Source organism: Eschrichtius robustus, chromosome 9 (assembly GCF_028021215.1).
Source record: "Eschrichtius robustus isolate mEscRob2 chromosome 9, mEscRob2.pri, whole genome shotgun sequence".
NCBI lineage: Eukaryota > Metazoa > Chordata > Mammalia > Artiodactyla > Eschrichtiidae > Eschrichtius > Eschrichtius robustus.
The window spans coordinates 18918100-18941657 of record NC_090832.1 but is presented as its reverse complement, the minus strand read 5'-3'; the positions used below and the strand labels follow the sequence as shown (position 1 = coordinate 18941657).

The following is a 23558-nucleotide window of genomic DNA, read 5'->3' as shown; positions in this document are numbered from 1 at the left end:
TAAAAGTAGACAGTAAGCTTTCTCCTGCTGCACTAGTTTCTTTTGAGCGGTCTTTACTTTTTAAAGCCTCCAGTCATGGAATTGTACCTATTTTTCTCTGATAATTAAAAATCTACGTACTATATTATTCTCTATATTTTCCTCTTAGTTTATTTTGAACACTAAGATGACAGGGTTACTTTTTCCCACATTCTTCACCATTTCACTTTATCTTGCGTTTCTTCCCAGTTACTCAAACTTAAGCCCATGATGGTAATTTTCTTTTTCTTTTTTCTGCCTGCTGAAAGTTGAGCCTCGTGATAAAGTCAGTTAACAATTCCTCAGAAGACTTGCGTTCATCAGAAAGAATCTTTCTCCCAATATTAAGATGATCACATTTTAAAATTCAGCCTTGAACATGGTTCCATCACACTGTCTACACTTATAAACAACAGGGGAAAAACCACCACCGTGTGCATGGGGTAAAGAAATCAGACCAAGTGATCAGTATGTGATAATGTATTAATAATAGATGGTATAATGAACCAAAAATGAGCTTGGCAAAACTCCCAGTTACTTTTCATCAAATAATTTCTATGATCTGCTTTGCCTGTGAAAGGTAGAACGAACACATTATCCCACATTTACCTGGGGGTGGAGTTGCTGGCACAAATCCAAAGACTGGAACAGTAACTCTGTGCTTGGCTTTACACCTTTCCAAGGTCCTTGCCCTCTAGAATGTATGTGTCTGTGGGAAGGAGCCCAAGAGCCTGATTATGCTCCATAGACTGGACCCCTATGTCCCTGAGCTTCCCAGCAAACGTGCACAGGAGCCCCTCCGAGAGCTGTAGAAGTTCAGCTCCTGGGAAGAGCAGCTGAGTTCCTGGTTTCCAGTTAGATGGTGTGGAATGAGTACACAGACAAACTGCATGAGAACAGGTGGTGTATTTCCTGGCTACATTATCCTGTGCCTTCCTGAGGTGGACCAGGGGAAGGAGCTGACCTTCAGAGGTCCAAGCTTGGCATGAGGCACAGTCAATATATGGGAGAGAAATCACACGGTTACAGAAGGGAAGCCTGGGGCTTGCTCCTCACTCCACATGCTGCCCTCTACCGCACAGTGGGGCATGGCACCTACTCAGGTTGGACCAGTCATCAGGCACTCTAAAGAGTTACAGCATGTGTCCCTAAATCTTCTGAAAATGAATCTATGGGTGAAACGAAATGACACAGCACCGGTCATGGCGAGCACAGAAGAACTGTGCCTGGAGTTTCATGAGTATTCTGGTCTGGATATCAGAAACACGAAATTGCCTACAACACCCCCAGAAGGAAGGATCATTGTTTTCTCTGCCTCACGCTGGAGCTGGGACATCTCAGCTCATCTTCTCCAGCCCCTGCACCGGGATTTGTACCATCAGCTCCCGTGGTTCTCAGACCTTCAGACTCAGACCAAATTACACCACTGGTGTAAGCCTAGGTATTGGCTTCCAGATAGATAGGAGATCATGGGACTTCTTAACCTCCGTAATCATGCGAGCCAGTTCCTCATAAGAAATTAATTCATTAATTAATATCTATTAAAGAGAATGAGCCCTCCCCCACTCACTGTCCATATGACCTTGGCAATTCACCTGATCTCTCTGAGCCTTAGTTTCCTCACTGATAAAATAAAGAAGTTAGCTGATCTCAAAGCTTTTCCCACTTTCCAAATCTATGAGTTCTGAATACTAAGGTCCTTGGACTATCCCAAGTTCTTTAGAGCCACCCCTATAACTCCTTGCAAACAAATATTAGCACAATTATAACCATTAGCGTTTCTATAATTTACATTCAATTCAAGTAAGCCAAGCACACTGGGCTCGCTGCCACTTACTGTAACCTATTGTCACCTATTACAGTTACCTCTGTGCATAAAGTTTCTGCCTTTCTCTCTAAAATCGACAACACCATGTATTTCAGAGCCACAGGGTAACAACCTGGATTTGAGAATGGAAGTGTACTGGAAGTCAGCCAAGCAAGACTTGGATACTAGTTCAGCTCTGAAATTGTCTAAGTGCCTTTGGTTTCATCACTTAGGTCTTGTGTGCTTCATTCTTACCAGCTGAAAGTGGACATAACAAAACCTTCACTACCTACCTCATAGGATTGCTGTGAAGTGCTGAATCCTAGAAGCTGACCCACCAGACCAGACCTACACTCAATCACCTTCCACCAGGCACCACTGCCATAAGTTCACCCCAGACCAGAAAACCCCTTCATTCTTGTTAGGGAGGGCTGACATCACTGAAGGGTTAGAAATCCTATTCTTATCCCAGCTTACCTTTGCAGCTTAATCTCTTGCCTGCTCTAAGACACACTCTCTAGCCTATATATCTAGGGGATATATATATATATATATATATATATATATAGCCTAGCCTAGCACATAGTAGAAATTGCAAATAAGTAATTTTATTATAACAGTGATCATGTTTAGCATTTTCACACCTTTGTTTATGTCATTTCTCCTCCTTGAGTATCTTTTTCTTCAAAGCATAATTATACAGCAAAATCCAAACTTTTGTAGAAAAAAGTGAACGTTCTGACCTCTCGTGTTTACATATCTCTGATAAGCAGTTTCCACACCTACTTTTATTGTGGTAAGTTTTGCACGTGATTTTTTTTTTTTTTACTATGCATATGCTCCTGGAGGTCATCAGACTGTGTCTGATATATTTTTAAATAGAGTCCCAATGCCAGCTAGCCTACAACCCTTTGCATAGAGAACTCAACAAATACTCAATACATAATTAATAAAGAGTTAATGAAAACAGACCCGTAAGCCCAGAAATCATTTCTTGGCTGTGTAGCTTGCTTGATTTTGCCTTGCCATTTGGTTTAAGAAGGGCAGAAAGGGTATTTTCAGACTTGCTTAAAGTGGGAGTCGCTATGTACCTGATGTCATTAAACCCGTAGCCCTGTCTGCCCCAGAGTCCATTCCATTTCTGAGCATGTCTGTTGGGCTGAAAGCAAAAATCTTTATAATAGGACTAGACATTTTAATAGCCCCTGGGGAAATAAAAGCACTTCTTGAAGGTTATTTTTTTCTGAATAAATGTAGTCTATGCATAGAACAGCTAGAAAATATGTAGTAATTAGAAAAAAATATATTATTCTGTGCCCCTGAAATCATAATACTGCTAAGTGATATTTATTGGATTTTCATCATATGCTGCACCATCAGAGGCACTGTCTCATTTAAGTTTCACGATGACTATATTGTAGAAATCATTATTAATTGCATTTTACAAATAAGGAACTCGTGATAGAGAGATGGCAAGTCAGTTGTTCAAGGTTACACAACTAGGAAGTGATGGAATAGATAACTACTTGGTCACGACCAGAGCTCTCTACCCGGACATAAACATTTGAGGAATTTCAAAACAAGATGACTTCCCTATTCTGAGACTCTTAACCTTTGGTCTCCAAGGTATCAGAACATGAAAATGGATAGGAGCTTTCATGGTCACTGTGCAGCCTCTGTTCAATTAGCCTTGAACTTAGAGGCTTCTCTTTCTCTCTTCCTCTCTCTGTCTCTCTCTCTCTCTCTCTCTCGTTTTCTGTGGAAAAAAAAAAACTGAAAGTAAACTTGGTTTCCAGTGGTTTTCATCAGTGGTCGCTACAGGGGCTTTCCCAATGCTCAGGAAAAACAGGTCCTGATGACCTTTCGCCAGGGATTCTCTGTGCATGACTCAGGCATCAGCAGCAGTCAAAGCCCAAGCACAAGGATGCCTGTTGTCAGGTTGCACTGCCCCAGGGTGGAGCGGGGGCTCCTGGCTTGCCTGTACCTCTCTGCCAAATGCTTGAGGTGCAAGGTCCTTCATATCACTTTCCTCCTCCAATATAGGCACCAAGAAGCCCGTCAGTAGAGCCTCCCACCCAACAAAGGAAGTTGAGAGGCAGCAGCTAATCAAGCCAGGTGCCTGAGAGCAGAGAGGGGGAGAGGACTGAGGTGGGAGAGGAGCACGTGGAGTGAGATGCTACAGGGAGCAAGCCCCTCCCCCCGTTCGTAGTGCACTTTGTTATGAACAGGACGTACAGCTGGGAATTCCTGCCAATGAAAAGGCCACACACGTGGCACAGAAAACACAACTAGACGCTGAATCTTCCGCAAAAGGACCTCAGTGTGACTGAGTGACCTTTAAACCATCACTCCATGACAAACTGCTCCAATCTGGTTCAATCACCTAGCTTCCCCTAACGAGTGGAAAGTTGAATGCACTGTGCCTATTCTCCAAACAGCCTTGCAGGATCACTTATATTACAACTGTTTCTTTTTTACTTTTACCTGACAGCTTCATCTGTTACTTAGCCATAAGTGATGCAGACTTTTGTGCATTTCATGCATTTTATAGATATTGGCATTGTTTTGTTTGTTTGTTTATGCCTCTCTCCAGCATTTTTTTTTTCACTCCCTTTCTTAGGCAGATATTTCTTTCTTCTAATAACACAAGTGAGACACACAATATTGATCTGACTGCAACATAGAACCCTCCTGAAATACTGAGAGCCAATGACCTCATACTGCACCATACAGTAAAAGTTAGGATAGCCTTAGCAAAAGGAGTCAGTCAAGTGCTTTATAAGACAGGAAACTATAAAAAGAGTGTTCTTCAGATTCTTCTCTTGCTATAATCCAGTCAGGTCATATTTTATTGGGGCTTATTACCAAGTTAGAGAGTGATAAGTGTGGAAACCGTGGAAACGTCTTATGGCCAAATTGATGTTGCTTCGAAACCCTAGTGACTCATGCTGCAGAACACTACACATTATCCATTAAGGTTCCTCTCTCGGACTTTTGTCAGCAGGGCCTTTTACAAGCTCATTCTAGGTTCAAGTTGAGCCACAAGCTCACTGGGAGAGTGGGTGTGATCTCTGCTGTAAAAGGTACTGCAAGTCACTAGATTTTTTTCAGAATTAAGGAAAAGACACCACAAACTGCACATTATCCTTCATCGATTTTATTCAATTAAATACCTTGAGTTATAAGATATATTTAAATGTTCCTAAATGTTTAAGACATTTACAGTACTCTCTTTCTTCTCTCTCTCTTTTAAACCCAATGATTCGCCTCCACTTTTTTAAACTTCAAATAAGAATATGCCTTGTCATTGTCATTATACCCATGAACATGTTAGATTTCACTATTCTACATCTGAAAAAGAATAAATAAATCCCAGTGGGTCATTAAATTTTGTAAGTTCCCCAAACCTATAACAGATAAAGTCATACCCTACTTCAATGAGTGTCACCAAAGCAAGTTAGAACAAGGATTCTCCGTTTACGTATAGTCCTGAAGGTTAAATCTACATCTTATCTAATTTATAAAATCAAAATAGAGCATTAAATAAACAAACTTTCAGGTTGTTGACATATAAATGATAGTTTTAAAATTCTGATTACTATTTTTTGTCACAATCAATGATGGAAGATTTCTGCAATATAAGTGAATAAAAGTAGGGATTTTCAAAATAAAACATTAAATATTTATTGGCTGTGTGCAAAGTACTTCTTAGTCAGGTGATGCCATCTTGCAGAGAGCTGAATATTTTCCAGGTTTGCTGGCAATATGTTTTAGAGAAGGGGAGAGAAATCAGCAGATCTCTGACTTTTCTTGGGACTAGACTCAACAGATTGTTAAACCAGGTACATTCAGCTACTTAGGTACATGGAAACTGCTCTCAAGCTTTATTGAATTGCTGGTTCATACACAGGAACCAAATTAGGTCTATAATTTCAGATGCCCTTTTTTAATGACTCATTTTTCTGTCAATAAAATTGACAACAGAGACCAGTACAGTTCCTTTGCCCACCTCTGAGCTGCCCTGTTGAGTCATGTGACACAGTCGAATGTTGCCAGATATAGGCTGTCACTTTCTACTGGCGTTTTCATGGAAATAAGATTAGAAAAATGGAGCCTGCACATGCCCAGGGAGGTTTTCAGCAGACATGAGAGATGGCATCAATCATTCACCAGAAGGTCTAAGATTTTCATTGATAGTGCAGACCTTATTTGTGTAACTAAAGATGAAGCATGTTCTTTTTCTGGTAAAAGTCATCTCCTTTGGCGGGGACTTCTTTACTGACCTCAGAACCCCCTAAAAGATTCAAATAGCTTATCTTCCTTCCCTTCCTGAGACTAGAGAAGAATTTCTAAGATGAAATAGGGAAGTTAGGTTTAACTATGAGTTGAAGTCACATAAAGAATTTGCAAAATGTGCTCATCACAAGGGAAAAACTCTAATGATCCTTTTATAATCATTTTCAAAGGAAAAAATGGATAACCCTCAGCTTTATTCTGACATTTTCCCCCATTGATGCCAATCAAGTCATTTACTGGCTAATGTAACCAGATAGACTGTACTCATGAATATTTTGACATCTAAAGACAGATAACAAAGGAACAAATGTATAAGCGTGCCAAAGAATATAGGGACATGCTGAATAAAAGCCACCTTGGTGGTAATACACTCCTCCACTTTAAGAAGAGAAAAATGAAGAGGCCCAGAGAAAACTATGAGAGTTGAAGTGTAAATGTGACAATTTATATAAGTAAGATGTAAATTATTAATACATTTTAAGCTTTGTTAAAATTTTTAATTAATGGAATTAAAAATTAAATTAAAATATAGAAGTTAAGAATACTTTTAAAAATGATGCTGGCTATTCAAGAAAAGAAATAAAATAAGAAAAATGAAAACTAAAATACTGAGATAACATTTTGCCTGAGTAAACTGGCAATGATTTTTTTTTTACTTTAAATATCATGCTCATTAACCAGAGCATGGGAAAACTGGCAATTCTCATTCTTTGTTGTTATGTATGTAAGTTGGTAGAAATCCTATAAAGAATAATTTAGCTATATCCATCAAAATTACAGATGCACCCTACTGTTTTACCCAGAAAGTTCCAATTTTAGGAATTAATTCTACTGATATACTCCCACTCATGCAAAGTGTCTTTGAACAAAGATATTAATTGAAGCCCTGCTGGAAATAAAAATAACAAAAATTGGAAGCAACTTAAATGTGCATCAGTAGAGGGTAATTAAATGTATATCTTTAACTTATAAATATGTACAATGAAATGTTATATGGCATCTAAGACAGATAAAGCAGACAATTATGTAAAAGTTCATATGGTACAAATGTAATTACATAACTGAAATGCAGAATAATGTGCAATATATAATTCTATTTGTGCATATATGCTTATCAGTGCATAGATTAACTCTAGAGGTATACATAAGAAACCAACAAAAGTGGCTATATGGGAATAAAAATGGGGAAACTTTTTAATTTATATCATGCACAAGTGTTACAAAGAGGGAGGATAAAAAAGAATAGAAAAGGAAAGAAAAAAAAGAAAAAAGATAATAAAATAATTCAAGAGAGAAAGAAATAACAAAAATAATTCTCTGTGTACAATTTAACATGGTTAATAAAGTGCTTACTAGGTGAAAAGCAATAGGTCTATTGGTAATTATTCTCTCCATTTTTATAGGATTTTAGAGTTTGAAAGCATTTTCCCAGAGTTGATGCCAAGAGATCTATATTGCAAAACTTGGACCCATGCTGACTCATTGCTTAATAGTAAGGAAGTCATTTTTATCTTTTTATACTTTTATATCTGACTCTTTGTACAATGATTATGACTTTTACCTTCTTTTCAAATCAAATGTAATGCCAAAAAATAAGCCACAGAACTGAAATTTTTTTTTTAGCAAACATGCACCACAGTTCTAAAAATTGTTTCCTTAGGACCCTTAGAGAAGGAGTAGAATATTTTCATGTTAATCCTTTCATTTCAAAGGATTATTTTCCTAAACCATTTCTGTGTCTTGTGTTTTCTCTGATTTTCATTCATATATTTTAGCTACTTCTGTTCTCACTTGAGTTTTTGTTGATAGACTTCAAAAATAGCATTTATTTAGCTCCTTTTGCCAGTGCAGTGAGTTACTTAACTTTTTAACCACTGACAGTCTAATCCATGTAACTACAGTGTGCCTGCCTAGCCACTCCTTGGGTTCCCTGGAGATACTCTGTCTCCTTGTAATCTCACCCTATTTTCCTTTCAGATTCCCACCAAGCCAGGTTCTCATTCAGACTGTTAGTTCTGCTAAGGCTAGGAGCGCTGTCAGCTCTAATTAGATTCTATTCCTCACTACAAGCCTATTGTGGAATGAGCTTCCATAATAAAATTTAGTCTGAAATAGACTGTGCTAAAGGTCAAGCTAAGATAGCCTTTGGCTTCCCCCTAGATTCTAAATTGATTTTCTAGTTCATGAATCTCCTCTTTTATATTTGTTTGCTGGATGGCATGATCTTAGTGGAAAAGAGTTCTGATAATCCACCCATCTAGCGCCATTGTTTCTGGTGGCTTTACTTGGGATGGGCTGGATTCTGGGAGTCTAAAATCCTTGCTGCCCTAAAATCAGGTAATCAAGGTCATTGTATCTCCTTGTCAGAGCCTCCTCTGATACCCTTTCCCTTAATCATCTATGCAGACCCCTTCCCTTTGGTTAACATAGAGTTCTACTCTTGGGTTTGTCGTTGACACACTTCTGTAACACTGGCATCACAGGGGAATGGGGCAGCTCTTCAAGATATTGATTTGCAAGAGAAAACTAAGATCCCAGTGAGTTCCCGGAGACTATAGTAGAAGTGACTCTCAATTAACAGGCTTTTAAGTACCTATTATGTAGACTCAAATAGCATATAATGTAGTTGGGGAGATGAGTCATGGACTCATGATTAGGCTAGGGAAAGCAGTAAATGCCATGTGCCAAATAAATGGTACATAAATTAAAGAATCATGGGAGCCCATAATCAGATAGCAACCACCTCCAGCTGGGATAAGCTTGGAAGACTTTTTGGACAATTTCGATTGAGTTTTCAAAGACAGGAAGGATTTAGGTCATTGAAGTGAAGAGATACTACTGAAGGAGGAAAAGGCATAAATCAAACACAAAGTATAAAATAGGTTTGGGATGCACTGAGCACACACATTGGCTGGAATGGAGGTGTCTTGCGTATGGAAGTCAGAAGGCTTGTCATACTCAGAGACCCCTTCTTTAGGAAACTGCCCCGCCCATAGCCCTCTGCTCAGGGAAGAAGCCCCAGCACCACGCTCCCCCCCCACCACTGCCTTTATGTTTTAATTGCATGGATGGACAATCACTGGTGAAACTGGACTTGGGCAAGTGACTCAGAAGCAACCAAATCAATTAGCACCATGATGTCCTGAAATGATAGCCTCTGTCCAGAAGAGATGAGAGTGCTTAGCTAAGTTATTTATACCAGCTGCCTTTGGAATTTGAAGACTGATCATATGATAGCAAAGGGAAACAAAGATGACATGACACAGGAACCATACAGGACGATGACCCTTCATCCACTCTTATATCTTTCTTTTTTACATTTTTTAAATTGAGATATAGTCAATGTACACTCTCCTTATATCTTGAGTTTCTCTTTGCATCTACAAGAAGTATCCCAGGGCAACCATATTTGAGACGGGGAGGTTAAGGATTATGGGGCAAGGCCCTGGCCTTAACCATGGCCTTGGAATTTGCAGAAAGATCCATAATGCCTCAATTCCCCCACCCCTATGGCTGAAGAAAACATGAAAGTGGGCTAACATGAGGGGAAGATGGAGGTAGGATGGAAGCCTTGCTGTCTTTCAACATATGAAGCTTCTTTCCAAGTTTACAGATTGCAGGATTTAATCTGTTCATAAATAGCATTAGCTGGAGGTAGACATATCTCCATTTTCATTCAGAGAGAGAGTACAGCCCCAAAATCTGGAACCTGAGTGCTTGGAATTGAACCCCACCTTCCCCACTATCAGCTATATAACCTAGGGCAAGTTATTTTGTTTCTCTGTACCTCAGTTTCCACATCTGAAAACAATGAGGAGGAGGATAATAATCATATCTGCCTTATAAGGTTGTTATAAGAATTAAATAAAGTGCATGGCACATAGTAGGAACTATATAAACACTGTTAAATAAACTTAGCATATTTTTATTTCCAAAGATTCTATGTAAGTTCAGTGGGTACTGTATGTCCCCCAGTGTAGGCCCCTATGGACTTAGGTAAAACACTTAGGATCATTTTCATAATGAATAAATGATATGATGGTATAAAGAGTCCTGTTTGGGTACCATGGTAGCAGAATATAACAGAAAGATAAATTAAAAAACAGGGTTCTAGAATTTCTTTCTTCCCACAATACTGAGCAGCAGGGAGAGAAAACTACGGGACCTTGTGTGGAGAATAGGAGCCCCATACAGGGACACAGTTCCAGGCCATCACAGCAGTCACTGCATCTTCTCTGTGTGCCCATACCTAAGGTTGTGCCGTGCAGCATGTTTGAATTGAAGGAGAACATTGCAGGGGACTCCATGCTTTCTTTGCAAGGAGAATACAAGGGCCAGCAATACAGAGATTACATCAATGCGGCATTTTTAAAATCACTTGTTATTTGAAATTCTCTAAAACAAAACAAGAAGAAAAAACAACAGCAACACCTAAAATGCACGCCTCAGCAAGCTGACAATCACTGCCCTGGCACTGACTCTGTCCCGGTAATGGGAGACGGCAACAGGACGCTTGGAGCCCTGCCGCTCTGAGATGGAGAGAAGGTTCTTTCACAGCAACTCTGGAGAGAAAGAGAACGAGTGAGCAGAAGACAGTGATCAGCAATTTCCGATGATGGCTGCGAGAGACAAGATCTCAAATGCACCGGATTTTAATGCTAATCTGGTTTCCAGTCTCATCTAACACGCTTGAGTCTCACATAGGTCCGTCTTTCTTTTCAGGCTCCCAGGGGGAATTGTTTCTGCCTTTAGATCCCTTTTAGCCTTCTTTTGTTCCCACACACCTAAGGTCTAGCAAAAGCCTTACTTCTTGAGCATTTGTCCCAGCTGTGCTCTCAAAACATCCATTGTCTCGATCTTAACATCGCAGATCAAAGCAAGATCTTTATTTCCTTGAATCTGCCCTATTTTAAAAACCTCCTTCCTCTTCTGGTTTCAACTGTCCACAGTCTATTCAAAACACTTGAAAAGACTTCATCTTCCCAAGCATCACTTTATCACAATATTTCCTTTTCTTAGAATCCTATAGTTGCTCTTTATTGCTTCCTGAATCGCATTAATATCTAAGACTAGGGGCTTCATTGCCTTCCAACTGCTGGACCTCCCATCCTCTCACATTTTATTCCAACCCTGACTGCCATATTTCCTATTACTTTCCCATTCTGCTGCCAGCAGAGAGTTTTTCATCCTCCCTCTCATTCCTCATCACACATGTGACGTCTTCCCTTTGAACACAATTGTCCTACTCTATGCCCAACCATGTTTTGAAAAATCTTCAGTATGATGGCTTTCACTCAAAACTTATAGTTTTCCCAAACAGTAAATAATTTTTCTTCTTTCTTCCTCAATTCCTGAGAATTCCACCATTGTAGACATAGAGGAGGATGAAGAAGACAATGATGATGGTAAATTTGATGAATAAAATAATAACAGCTTATGTATGGCTAGAATTTTGCCGTTTGCATAGCAATTTCACACAATCTTATATTGTTGTTGTTCCTGTTATTACTTAGTTAGCATAAACTATGTCCAAAACTCTTTTCTTCCTCACATCCCTCTATATTTCACACAGTGCTTCATATACATGGAGTAAAAGAAAGCTAGAAGGATAGACTGAGTTTTCATTGCATAGTTTTAGAAAATAATTTCCCCACGAGTCCTCCTGTTTTCTCGCTTTACAAGTTGGGATAATAAATAACTTGCCACTCTCTTCCCTCTACCAGGGGAGCTTTGAGGATTAAGGGTAGAATTATGAAAATGACTCATTTTACAAAGTGACCAAGAGAAGAAGTGGAATTCAAGAGAATCACGGCCCAAAGGGTCACAATTTGGGAATCATGCCCCACCCGGCATATTCCTTCTGCCTCTTTCCTATATCCATTCCAGCTTTAAGGGTATGAAGTAAGCACAGCAAAGAAAAGCTATCCCAGAACTCTTGAGTTTTTAATCCTAAAAATCAAGACACACACTGGCCACGAGTTATGCTGGCCAGTAGATTTAGCAGAAATATATATTTCTGCCATAGTATCTAATTTTGGCATAGTATATAATTCACTATGCACATAATTCAGGCCCCTGAGGCAACTTCCAAATAAATGTTCGTCATTTCCACAGGCATTAACACCTATTACTTTGGGGAGAAAAGCTCTAAGAAAAGATAATCTTGGCTTTGCATTACTAAATCAGCACTCTGAAATAAAATGTTTGCTCTATTTTGATATTTATTGAGAAATGTTTATATTCTGGGTAGCTTTTTTTCTAAACTACTGATTTCTTCCTCTTAATTTTGCAAAGTATTTAACGTGTGACACCATGGGATGCCCCTTTTGGAGAAAGAACAGCCTTGCAGAGCTGCCAATTAGTGCCACTCTGGGCATTTTTACAGCACTCTACCTTTTTTGTGCTTTATGCTTTTTCAGAAGCTACTTTTCATTTTAGGGCAATGAAACTAGACCCAAGGTATATTTAAACAACCATAATGAGGGTTTATCACAACTGGGGGAAAGTGAACAAATGTAGTAGAGGAAAAAGGAGGGAAAAGGTAACCAACACAAAGCAAGCACAGACACGGCACCTGATGTGATGCTAGGTATTTTACTTCAGTTATTTACACGGTTAACATTTTATTTTGAGAATTTTGAAAGAATAGTCCAATAAACACATATAATCTTCACTTATATTCATTGATTGCTAACATTTTGCCCAATTTGCATGCCATATCTGCACAATATAATATATATATATATAGAGAGAGAGATAGAGAGAGAGAAAGATATATATGTATATATACAGGACATATATATGTAGAGAGACATATATTTATGAGAGAGAGAGAGAGAGAAACACATGTACACATACACATATTACCTGTGTGCATATATATGGCACATTTTAAAGTAAGTTGTACATAACACTTCACCTCTAAATACTTCAGCATGCATCTCTCAAAAACAAGGATGCGCTTCCACAAAATCTCTGTATCATTATCCCATTCTTTGGCCATATTAAGTTTGATCTCTTGGATATGTGTCAATTGTAAGATCACTTGTAATTTCTCAATTGTAAAGATACATTTTTCCTTACAATTCAAATGTAATATGGAGGGGGAGGGCAGTGCTTCTTTGAGAATATCACTTTCTTCAACAATGTTTCATCTATTTTAAGCATCAATTGATGACCCTGAATTATAAAAATATTATTCCAATTTTACCAATGAAGAAACCAGGTTTTACCTTCTTTATATTAACTAGCTAACATGTAGCTGAGCCAGCCTTCAAACCTACCCAGGGCTATAGACTCATAATCAGCTGCCCTCTGGGGTCATGCTGCCTCGTTAAGATCTTGGTAAAAATGGCCCCAATTCCTATAACACAATTCAGAGAAAACGCACTGCCTTTTTTAAGATTCCTGTAACTTCTTCCCGGACTAACACTGTCAGGGATACTCCTGGTTCCAGCCTCCTGGCCCTGATGAACCAGAGCTTCCTGTTCCATGCTAACCCAAAGACTGAGCCCAGTTTTAGTTTCTTTCCTTGATTTCTATACATAAAAGAGCTTCTGAGTGGGTAGTATACTTTAGTGAAGAGATGTTAAAGGAAAAGATTTACTTTGCCTCTTCACCAAAAATCTAGAACTGAATATGAGACATTTCTATTCTAAAAGTCATTTGTCTCATCTCCATGTCCCTAGCCTCACCCACCCCAGCTTCTCTGTATTCTTCTTCATGTGAACACAAAGATTAACTTCCTCTCATATTCTTATGGAGAATAATTCAGCACTCCCTAAGCCTTACAGTAAACTCTGCTGTTCCTGCTTCCCTGTGTGTATCCAGACTCAGACAAAGATTTAAATTACACCTGATCAAAATGTGATCAAGCATTGAGCTTCCAATTCTCTCTCAGTCATTCTGACGGGGACTGGGGAGGTAGAAGGAGTGGAATTCCTGTTACACGACATCTCAGGAAAATCAACCAATTAGCCGAAGGCCTTAAAGTAAAATCAGAGCCTAGTTTATATGCCTTTGAGTTTCCATGGAGATAAAACATTAACTGGAATGGGCCACTGTGAGGATGGTAAGAGGTTGACAGTCTCAGTAAAAATGATACAAGTGCTGGGTTTCAGATTTACAGTAACTGGTTTGGGTCTATACATGGAGTTATTCTTTCCCACAGAAGAAAGTGGCCCTTACATGCATAAAAAGAATAAGAGGGGAATTTTCATAGAGATATAAAAGAGTAAATATACATACTTGGGAAGCAATACCAAGCTAAATGAGTTATCTTCTGCCTTTCAAAGAATCAAGACAGGATCTTGTAAGAAGAGAGAAACACCAAATGTCCCCAAGCCAGACCAAAACCTCCACCGCGTCCTGCTTAACATATGAGAAAAGAAAGATATTCAAGATGGTAGGAGAATTAGCAATAGTCGTCTTAATTTTGTAAATATCTTTAGAATGTTTTATGAGATTAATCATTTTTTAAGCAGGTTTTTTGTTTGTTTGCTTGTTTAACCACAAAGACTATAATACAGGAAAAACTACTAGAACTTTAGGCAACTTCTATGCATGTTTTAAACTTTGTACACACATCTATGGAGACTTCTGTGGGTGTTAAATATGAATGCGTTTTATTCAAATGATATTGCCAAAATGTTCCCCCAAACAGGACCTGTTCCCAAAACAACCAACTTTCCCAAAGCAGCCATTTACTCCAGGCTTTTCTTTTATACTGTCCAACCTTGGGTCATCAGTCTGTGAAGCATGCAGTTCATTTCACATACAACCTTCTACTGCTTTGAACTTGAGAACAACAATGTCAATTTCTATATTCTGTTCTGGAGTGGAAGAGACTACAAAAGATTTTCCGACAGGTTACCCCATCAGCTTGTCACAGGAGAACACAACTTGCGGAAAGGGACAAGGTCCCTGGTTCTGGCTGCACAGCTCTGAGAGATGCCACTTTGCGATGACTTTGCTTTGCTTCTCTGCAGCCTGTCCATACCCACTACCCATCTCCTCTCCCCTCCCAGTTCTCAAATCTCTTTTTTGTCCACCATTGACTGCTTCCTAGCTTTGAAAGAGTTTTCTGCTCTGCGGTCAGGCCTGTGCCAGAGTTAATAAAAGTTTCACCACTGCTGTGCCCCTCTGTTCACACCATCTCAGGAGAAATAACTCAGACAACTGTTCTGAAGAGGAAAAGAAGAAAAGCCAAAGAGAATTAAACTAAATGTAAGGCACTTGTCTTTTGAAGATCTTCTCTCCTTTGCCAGGATCAAGATGAACTATTTCTTCCCACAGCACCCCTCCTCTTCCAATCATTGTTATAATCTCCTGTGGACAGACCTGCTTCGTTTTTATCTATGTCTAGCTTCCAGAAACCATGTGGACTACAAAGAAATGGCAGAAAGAGTGTAGTGACAAAGTCCAGTCTCATCCAGAGGGATGACTTTGAAAGACTGAGGAGAAGATGTAAGAAAGTGTCAGTAGTTTTTTTGAAGAGGAACTTCAGAAAAGGAAGTAAGAAGAGGCAAAGGTGGCATAAAGCTGGGGAGATGCTGTTTTCTGCTGTTAACAAAATTGAAATGGTTCCAGGGAGTCACAGGCAAGCCATTTTTTTGTTCTTAAGGAAGGTTCTATTTTCTTTCTAGGAGTAGAAAATAAAACAAATTATAAAAATTTTTCAAAAAAGTTCAAAGGAATCCATTAGCCTGATAAAAAGAGCCAACCTCTTTTATACATTTAATTATCAAATTATAATTGCTCTGAAATAATAAATAGTAGTTCACAATTTTTTAATGCTTGGTATGAGCTAGGCATTATTTAAGTGACTTGCTTGGATTACTCCCATTTTATAGATGAGGAAACTAAAACTTAAACAAAACAATTTGCTCAAGTTTCCAAACTTGCATAATTAGTAAGTGGTGAAACTGTACAAACTACCGTAACTACTCAAGACTCCATACTTTGAAGCGGGATTAGCCAATACAGGAAAATGCCAAGAGGAAGATTCAGGACCATGGAGGATCAAGAGTTACACAGTCTTAATATTACCTATGGCTCTACCAGATCCTCCAAAATCAACTTCTGGTAAATTTCATCATAACTACTTTTAGGCAAATCAAATAAAAATGTCCAGAAAAAAAAAAAACATCGAGAAAGGGAAGTAGAGTTTTACCAGTCCTAGGAAGCCAGAAAGCTAGCCGGCTATTCTCCCATAGCTGTGAATGCAGTTGACCAAAAGAGATTCACCTGCGAGGTGGAAGAGGGGTGGACAGAGGGGCCGGGGGTAGCAAGAATAACTAAAGTTGTTTGCTAGAGAGAGAGCACTGCAGACTTGCCAGATGGTGAAAATGCTCACTTTGAGGAGGTCCCATTTGAATGAGGTAAAAAGAGAAGTAGGAGCTCTAAGGACAGCAAAGCAAAGCTGCCTCTGTCTCCCTAGAGGAAAGGACATGGGGAACCCCTTGGTGCTGCCCACAGGTAGCAAAGAGTCTGCCATTATAACTGGAGCATTTCAGTAGAAATGCATATGGGCTCTTAAGTGTTTCCAGATCCCTGCTTCATTTAAGCCTTCTAAGGTAAGTAAACACCAGCAACACTTTCCAGTCAAACTGGCAAACATTCTACCTTTCTGTTTGTTGACAGCCAACAGTTTGTCTTCGATATTTCTGATGGATCAGTGTTGAGAAATGGGACCTTGGAGAATCAAGGCCTTTCGCCTTGCATTCATTCCTCTGCCTGCTCAATAAGAGAAATAACAGTGCACTGCTCAGAACCCTGCTGCAGATAAATTAGATAATGTCTATAGAGGATAATGAAGATTAAAATGGTGCATGTACCATTGTCATGAATAATGAACACATTAGCTATACATCGTTATCCCAAACATACGTTTTAAAGCTTATCGACTACAAAACCGGTGACATTTTAGTAGATGTTCAACTTAAAAGGAGGCCCTTTTGAAAAATGATCGACTAGATTCAAATAAGACTTTTAAATAATTTTCATATTTCTATTAACTGTTTATTTAGGATCACATTGTACATGTTCACTCATTATCACTAGGTCATTCTGAGCTTTTCACAAAAGGATTTCAAATAGGACCAGATTTTTTTTTCAACCTAGCCAGTAATGACCCTTTCTTCTTAAAAAATTTTTCAGAAAATTGGGAAGCATATTAAGAAAAAGATAAATAAACCCTATCTATGAAGTTCTACCCACTCTTTGGACCTTGTAAGTCCTCCTGCCACTGCCATTTACCCAGCCACTGGCATGACCCACCTGATGTGCTTCTCCCAGCTAAGCCTCGCCAGCTGCTTGCCCCTCCATTTAACTGCCTGACCCACCCCAATTTAAATGCCTGGATCCATGACGAATCTCTTAAATTTTGCTTTGTGGTTATGTGATCAATCAGTCAATCTATGCTAGTGAATTCTAGAGTAACTAACACCTAAGTAACAGCTTGCAATTTTTACCTGGGACCTCATCACATGATGGTTGTTCCTAAATCTCTGTGTACATAACCGAGGTTGCTGGAGATGTAACAGCCTCGGTATGTGCTGACTCTGTGACCCGCTCAGTCCTCACTACTCCAGAGTATCCTCCGCGCTCACCTCCCTTCGGGCTTCTTCAGCTCTTTATTTATTGTGCGAACTGTAAATCTGTTGTGGCATGTCCCTTGGCACTTTCACTGGACGAGCTTCTTGACTAGAACAAATTTTAAACTAATGTGCTCTCTCTGGCCGCTAGTTGGGAATTTTATCATTCTGAGAGACAGAGCCACAGAGAGAGAGCCAGAAACAGACTCTCCAGTGACTCATTTCTGAACAAAATCCTAAAATAAGCAAGCTTTCCAAATGTGCATAAAATTTCAACTGCATCTGTACGTCCTGCTTATCTCTGGTACAAGGAAGCTTATTTAAATTGCCTCCAGAACTTGCCCCTACCCTCCAATAATATGGACAGTGCCAGTGCAGGGTGGCAGGGCAGGGGTCCTTGCTGAGGAGAGAGAATGTTTTGGAGGGCAAACTGGAGAATCCACCCCTTAGGCCCTGCTGCTGACCATTTGCAAATTCAGGGCTGAGTCTGGGGCATCGGAGGTGAAGGTGGGGGAATTAGGTGGCAATTATTTATATGGAATTCATGGTGGAGCAAAAAACTTTTCCTAAAGAAAGTCTTTAGCTGAAAAGGATAATTTGGGGAAGGAAGTTTCTTCATCCACAGTGTTAAATGAGCTTATTTAAGCAGAAATTCTTAACTTGGGCTCTATGGAACCCCTAAAAGCTCTTGGGGGTATTCTGCAATTCAATGCAGAATGATGTGGTATGTGTATTGCATGAGAATACTTCAAGACTACAACTCTTAAATATTTTCAGCCTCAAAGAATAATTCATGCCTCAAAACATTTATAAAATTGAATTATAAACTGTAAACTTAAAAGACCCAAAGAGAGACATTCTGATTTACTGTATGGAAATATTGTACCTAGGCATTGATTTATACAGGTATGGTAAATGATGACCAAAGTAAGTGAAAGATACTATTTACTTATCATTATTATTATTTTTTATATCACCTTTTTGTATGCACAAACCCAGTGAAAGTGGGATGCTTCATGAAGGACAGAGAGAAAACAATAGGATTAACAGTGCTCTGAGATCCAGGGATTCATGTAAACCTTCTAAGCCTCTTATTTCAACTCTAAGATAAGAATTCGATCTGATGACATTTCAAGTGAACTTTCAATTCTAAACTTCTACAGCAAAGCCTTTATCCATGCTATAATTTAAATATTTGTTCCCAAAGGTACGGTCAATACAAAACAAAATTTTAAAATAAAAACAAATACACAAGGAAAAATACGTAAATTTTGTGTTCTTTTAAAACCTCTCCAAAAATTAAGACACTTCCTTGTCAGAAACCACATTGGAATATCTAGAGAATTTGTCCAAAAGCACAACTTTCTTATGATTTGGGGACAGTCATTGAGAAAAGAATTGTAGTTTGCGGGATTGCCTAATTTATTGATAACTAAACACTAGCAGTTATTCTTAAACTTTAGCCTGCATCACATTCACCTCAAGAGCTGATTGAAATAGATTTCTGGGTACCACCCCCAGAATTTCTGGTTCACTGTGTGGGTGTGGAGCCTGAGAACTCGCCTTTCTAACGTGTTCCTGGATGATGCTGAAGCTCTTGCACCAGGAACGACAGTCTAACCTGCAGCTGCATCCACCCTGCACTACCCTCCACCCTGCACTACCCTCAAACCTGTACTACCCTCAACCCTGCACTACGCACCAGCCGGCACAACACTCCACCCTGCACAACCCTCAACCCTGTACTACCCTACACCCTGCACTACCCTCCACCCTGCACTACCCTCCACACAGTACTACCCTCCACCCTGAACTACCCTCCACCCTGCACTACGCACCACCCGGCACAACCCTCCACCCTGAACAACCCTCAACCCTGTACTACCCTCCACCCTGCACGAGGCTCCACCCTGCACTACCCTTTACCCTGCACTACCCTCCACCCTAAACTACCCTTCACCCTGCACTACCCTTTACCCTGCACTACCCTCCACCCTGTACTACCCTCCACCGGGCACTACCCTCCACCCTGCACTACCCTTTACCCCGCAATACCCTCCTCCATGCACTACCCTCCACCCTGCACTACCCTCCACCCTTCACTACCTTTTACCCTGCACTACCCTCCACCATGCACTACCGTCCACCCTGCACTACCCTTTACCCTGCACTACCCTCCACCCTGTACTAACCTCCACCCTGCACTACCCTTCACCCTGCACTGCCCTCCACCCTGCACTACCCTCCACCCTGCACTACCCTTTACCCTGCACTACCCTCCACCCTGTACTACGCTCCACACTGCACTACCATCCACCCTGCACTACCCTCCACCCGGCACAACCCTCCACCTGGCACAACCCTCCACCCGGCACTACCCTCCACCCTGCATAACGCGCCACCCTGCACTACGCGCCACGCGGCACAACCCTACACCCAGCACTACCCTCCATGCAGCACTCCCCTCCACCCTGCACAACCCATCACCTGGCACAAGTCTCCATCCGGCACTACCCTCCACCTGGCACTACCCTCCATCCTGCACTACCCTTTACCCTGCACTACCCTCCACCCTGCACGACCCTCTGTCCGGCACAACCCTCCACGCGGCACTACCCTCCACGCAGCACTACCCTCCACCACGCAGTAAGCGCCACCCTGCACTACCCTCCACCCGGCACAACCCTCCACCCGGCACAACCCTCCACCCTGTACTACCCTCCACCAGGCACAACCCTCCACCCTGCACTACCCTCTACCCAGCACAACCCTCCACCCTGCACTACCCTCTACCCGGCACTACCCTCCACATGGCACTACCCTCCACCCTGTAATACCCTTTACCCTGCACAACCCTCCACCCTGCACTACCCTCCACCTTGCACTACCTTCCACCCGGCACAAACCTCCACCCTGAACTACCCTTCATCCTGCACTACCCTCTACCCGGCACAACCCTGCACTCTGCACTACCCTCTACACGGCACAACCCTCCACCCTGCAATACCCTCCACCCGGCACAACCCTCAACCCGGCACAACACTCCACCCTGTACTACCCTCCACCCTGTACTACCCTCAACCCGGCACTACCCTCCACCCGGCACAACCCTACACACTGCACTACCCTCCACCCGGCACTAACCTCCACCCGGCACAACCCTCCATCCTGCACTACCCTCCACACTGTGCTACCCTCCACACTGAACTACCCTCCACCCTGCACTACCCTCCACCCGGCACAACCCTCCACCCGCACAACCCTCCACCTGGCACCACCCTCCACCCTGCACTACGTGCCACCCTGCACTACCCTCCACCCGGCACAACCCTCCACCCGGCACTACCCTCCACGTGGCACTAACTTCCACCCGGCACAACCCTTCACCCGGCACAACTCTCCATCCGGCACTACCCTCCACCTGGCACTACCCTCCATCCTGCACTACCCTTTACCCTGCACTACCATCCACCCTGCACTACCATCCACCCGGCACAACCCTGCACCCTGTACTACCCTCCACCTGGAACAACCCTCCACCCGGCACTACCCTCCACGCAGCACTACCCTCCACCCGGCACAACCCTGCACCCTGCACTACCCTCCACCTGGAACAACCCTCCACCCGGCACTACCCTCCACGCAGAACTACCCTTGACCCTGCACAAACCTCCACCCGGCACTACGCTCCACCCTGCACAACTCTCTGCCAGGCACAACCCTCCACCATGCACTACCCTCTACCCGGCACTACGCTCCACACGGCACTACCCTCCACCCTGTAATACCCTTTACCCTGCACAACCCTCCACCCTGCACTACCCTCCACCTTGCACTACCCTCCACTCGGCACTACCCTCAATGCGGCACTACCCTCCATCCGGCACAACCCTCCACCCTGCACTACCCTCTACCCGGCACAACCCTCCACACGGCACTACCCTCCACCCTGTAATACCCTTTACCCTGCACAACCCTCCACCCTGTACTACCCTATACCGTGCACTACCCTCCACCCTGCACAACCCTCCACCCTGCACTACCCTCAACCCGGCACTACACTCCATGCGGCAGTACCTTCCACGCTGTACTACCCACCACCCTGCACTACCCTCCACCCTACACTACCTTCCACCCGGCACAACCCTGCACCCTGTACTACCCTCCACCTGGAACAACCCTCCACCCGGCACTACCCTCCACGCAGCACTACCCTCCACCCGGCACAACCCTGCATCCTGCACTACCCTCCACCAGGAACAACCCTCCACCCGGCACTACCCTCCACGCAGAACTACCCTTGACCCTGCACAAACCTCCACCCGGCACTACGCTCCACCCTGCACAACTCTCTGCCAGGCACAACCCTCCACCATGCACTACCCTCTACCCGGCACTACCCTCCACCCTGTAATACCCTTTACCCTGCACAACCCTCCACCCTGCACTACCCTCCACCCAGCACTATCCTCCACGCGGCACTACCCTCCACCCTGCACGACCCTCGACCCGGCACAACCTTCCACCGGGCACTAACCTCTATGTTGCACTACCCTCCACCGTGCACTACCCTCCACCGTGCACTACCCTCCACCCTGTACTACCCTCCACCCGGCACAACCCTCCATCCTGCACTACCCTCTAACCGGCATAACCCTCCACCCTGCACTACCCTCTACCCGGCACTACACTCCACAGGGCACTACCCTCCACCCTGTAATACCCTTTACCCTGCACAACCCTCCACCCTGCACTACCCTCCACCGTGCACTACCTTCCACCCGGCACAAACCTCGACCCTGCACTACCCTCCATCCTGCACTACCCTCTACCCGGCACAACCCTGCACCTTGCACTACCCTCTACACGGCACAACCCTCCACCGTGCAATACCCTCCACCCGGCACAACCCTCAACCCGGCACAACACTCCACCCTGTACTACCCTCCACCCGGCACTACCCTCAACCCGGCACTACCCTCCAAACGGCACTACCCTCCACGCGACACTAGCCTCCAACCTGCACAACCCTCCACCTGGCACAACTCGCCACCGGGCACTACCCTCCACCTGGCAACCCTCCACCGGGTAGAACCCTCCACCCTGCACTACCCTCCACCCTGTACTACCCTCCACACTGCACTACCCTCCACCCTGCACTACCCTCCACCCGGCACAACCCTCCACCTGGCACAACCCTCCACCCGGCACTACCCTCCACCCTGCATAACGCGCCACCCTGCACTACGCGCCACGCGGCACAACCCTCCACCCGGCACTACCCTCCATGCAGCACTCCCCTCCACCCTGCACAACCCTCCACCCGGCTGAAGTCTCCATCCGGCACTACCCTCCACCTGGCACTACCCTCCATCCTGCACTACCCTTTACCCTGCACTACCCTCCACCCTGCACTACCCTCTATCCGGCACAACCCTCCACGCGGCACTACCCTCCACGCGGCACTACCCTCCACCCTGCAGTAAGCGCCACCGTGCAATACCCTCCACCCGGCACAACCCTCCACCCGGCACAACCCTCCACCCTGTACTACCCTCCACCAGGCACAACCCTCCACCCTGCACTACCCTCTACCCAGCACAACCCTCCACCCTGCACTACCCTCTACCCGGCACTACCCTCCACACGGCACTACCCTACACCCTGTAATACCCTTTACCCTGCACAACCCTCCACCTTGCACTAACCTCCACCTTGCACTACCTTCAACCCGGCACAAACCTCCACCCTGAACTACCCTCCATCCTGCAATACCCTCCACCCGGCACAACCCTCAGCCCGGCACAACACTCCACCCTGTACCACCCTCCACCCTACACTAC

The 23558-nt window shown here is 43.2% G+C and overlaps 1 protein-coding gene across 1 annotated transcript; it reads left to right on the top strand.

The window, feature by feature from the left end:
• The first annotated feature begins 20166 nt into the window (after positions 1 to 20166).
• On the top strand, positions 20167 to 22251 carry LOC137769097 (uncharacterized). Its single transcript, XM_068550817.1, has 2 exons — positions 20167 to 21054; positions 21277 to 22251. The coding sequence occupies exons 1-2, from the start codon at positions 20167 to 20169 to the stop codon at positions 22249 to 22251; spliced, it is 1863 nt and encodes a 620-aa protein (XP_068406918.1).
• The last annotated feature ends 1307 nt before the right edge of the window (positions 22252 to 23558 follow it).

Coding starts and splice junctions, on each gene's coding strand:
- LOC137769097 (XM_068550817.1), top strand. CDS start 20,167: ATGCAGCACTCCCCTCCACCCTGCACAACCCATCACCTGGCACAAGTC. Junction 21,055..21,276: donor CCGGCACAACCCTCCACCCG/GCACTACCCTCC, acceptor CCCTCCACGCAG/CACTACCCTCCACCCGGCAC.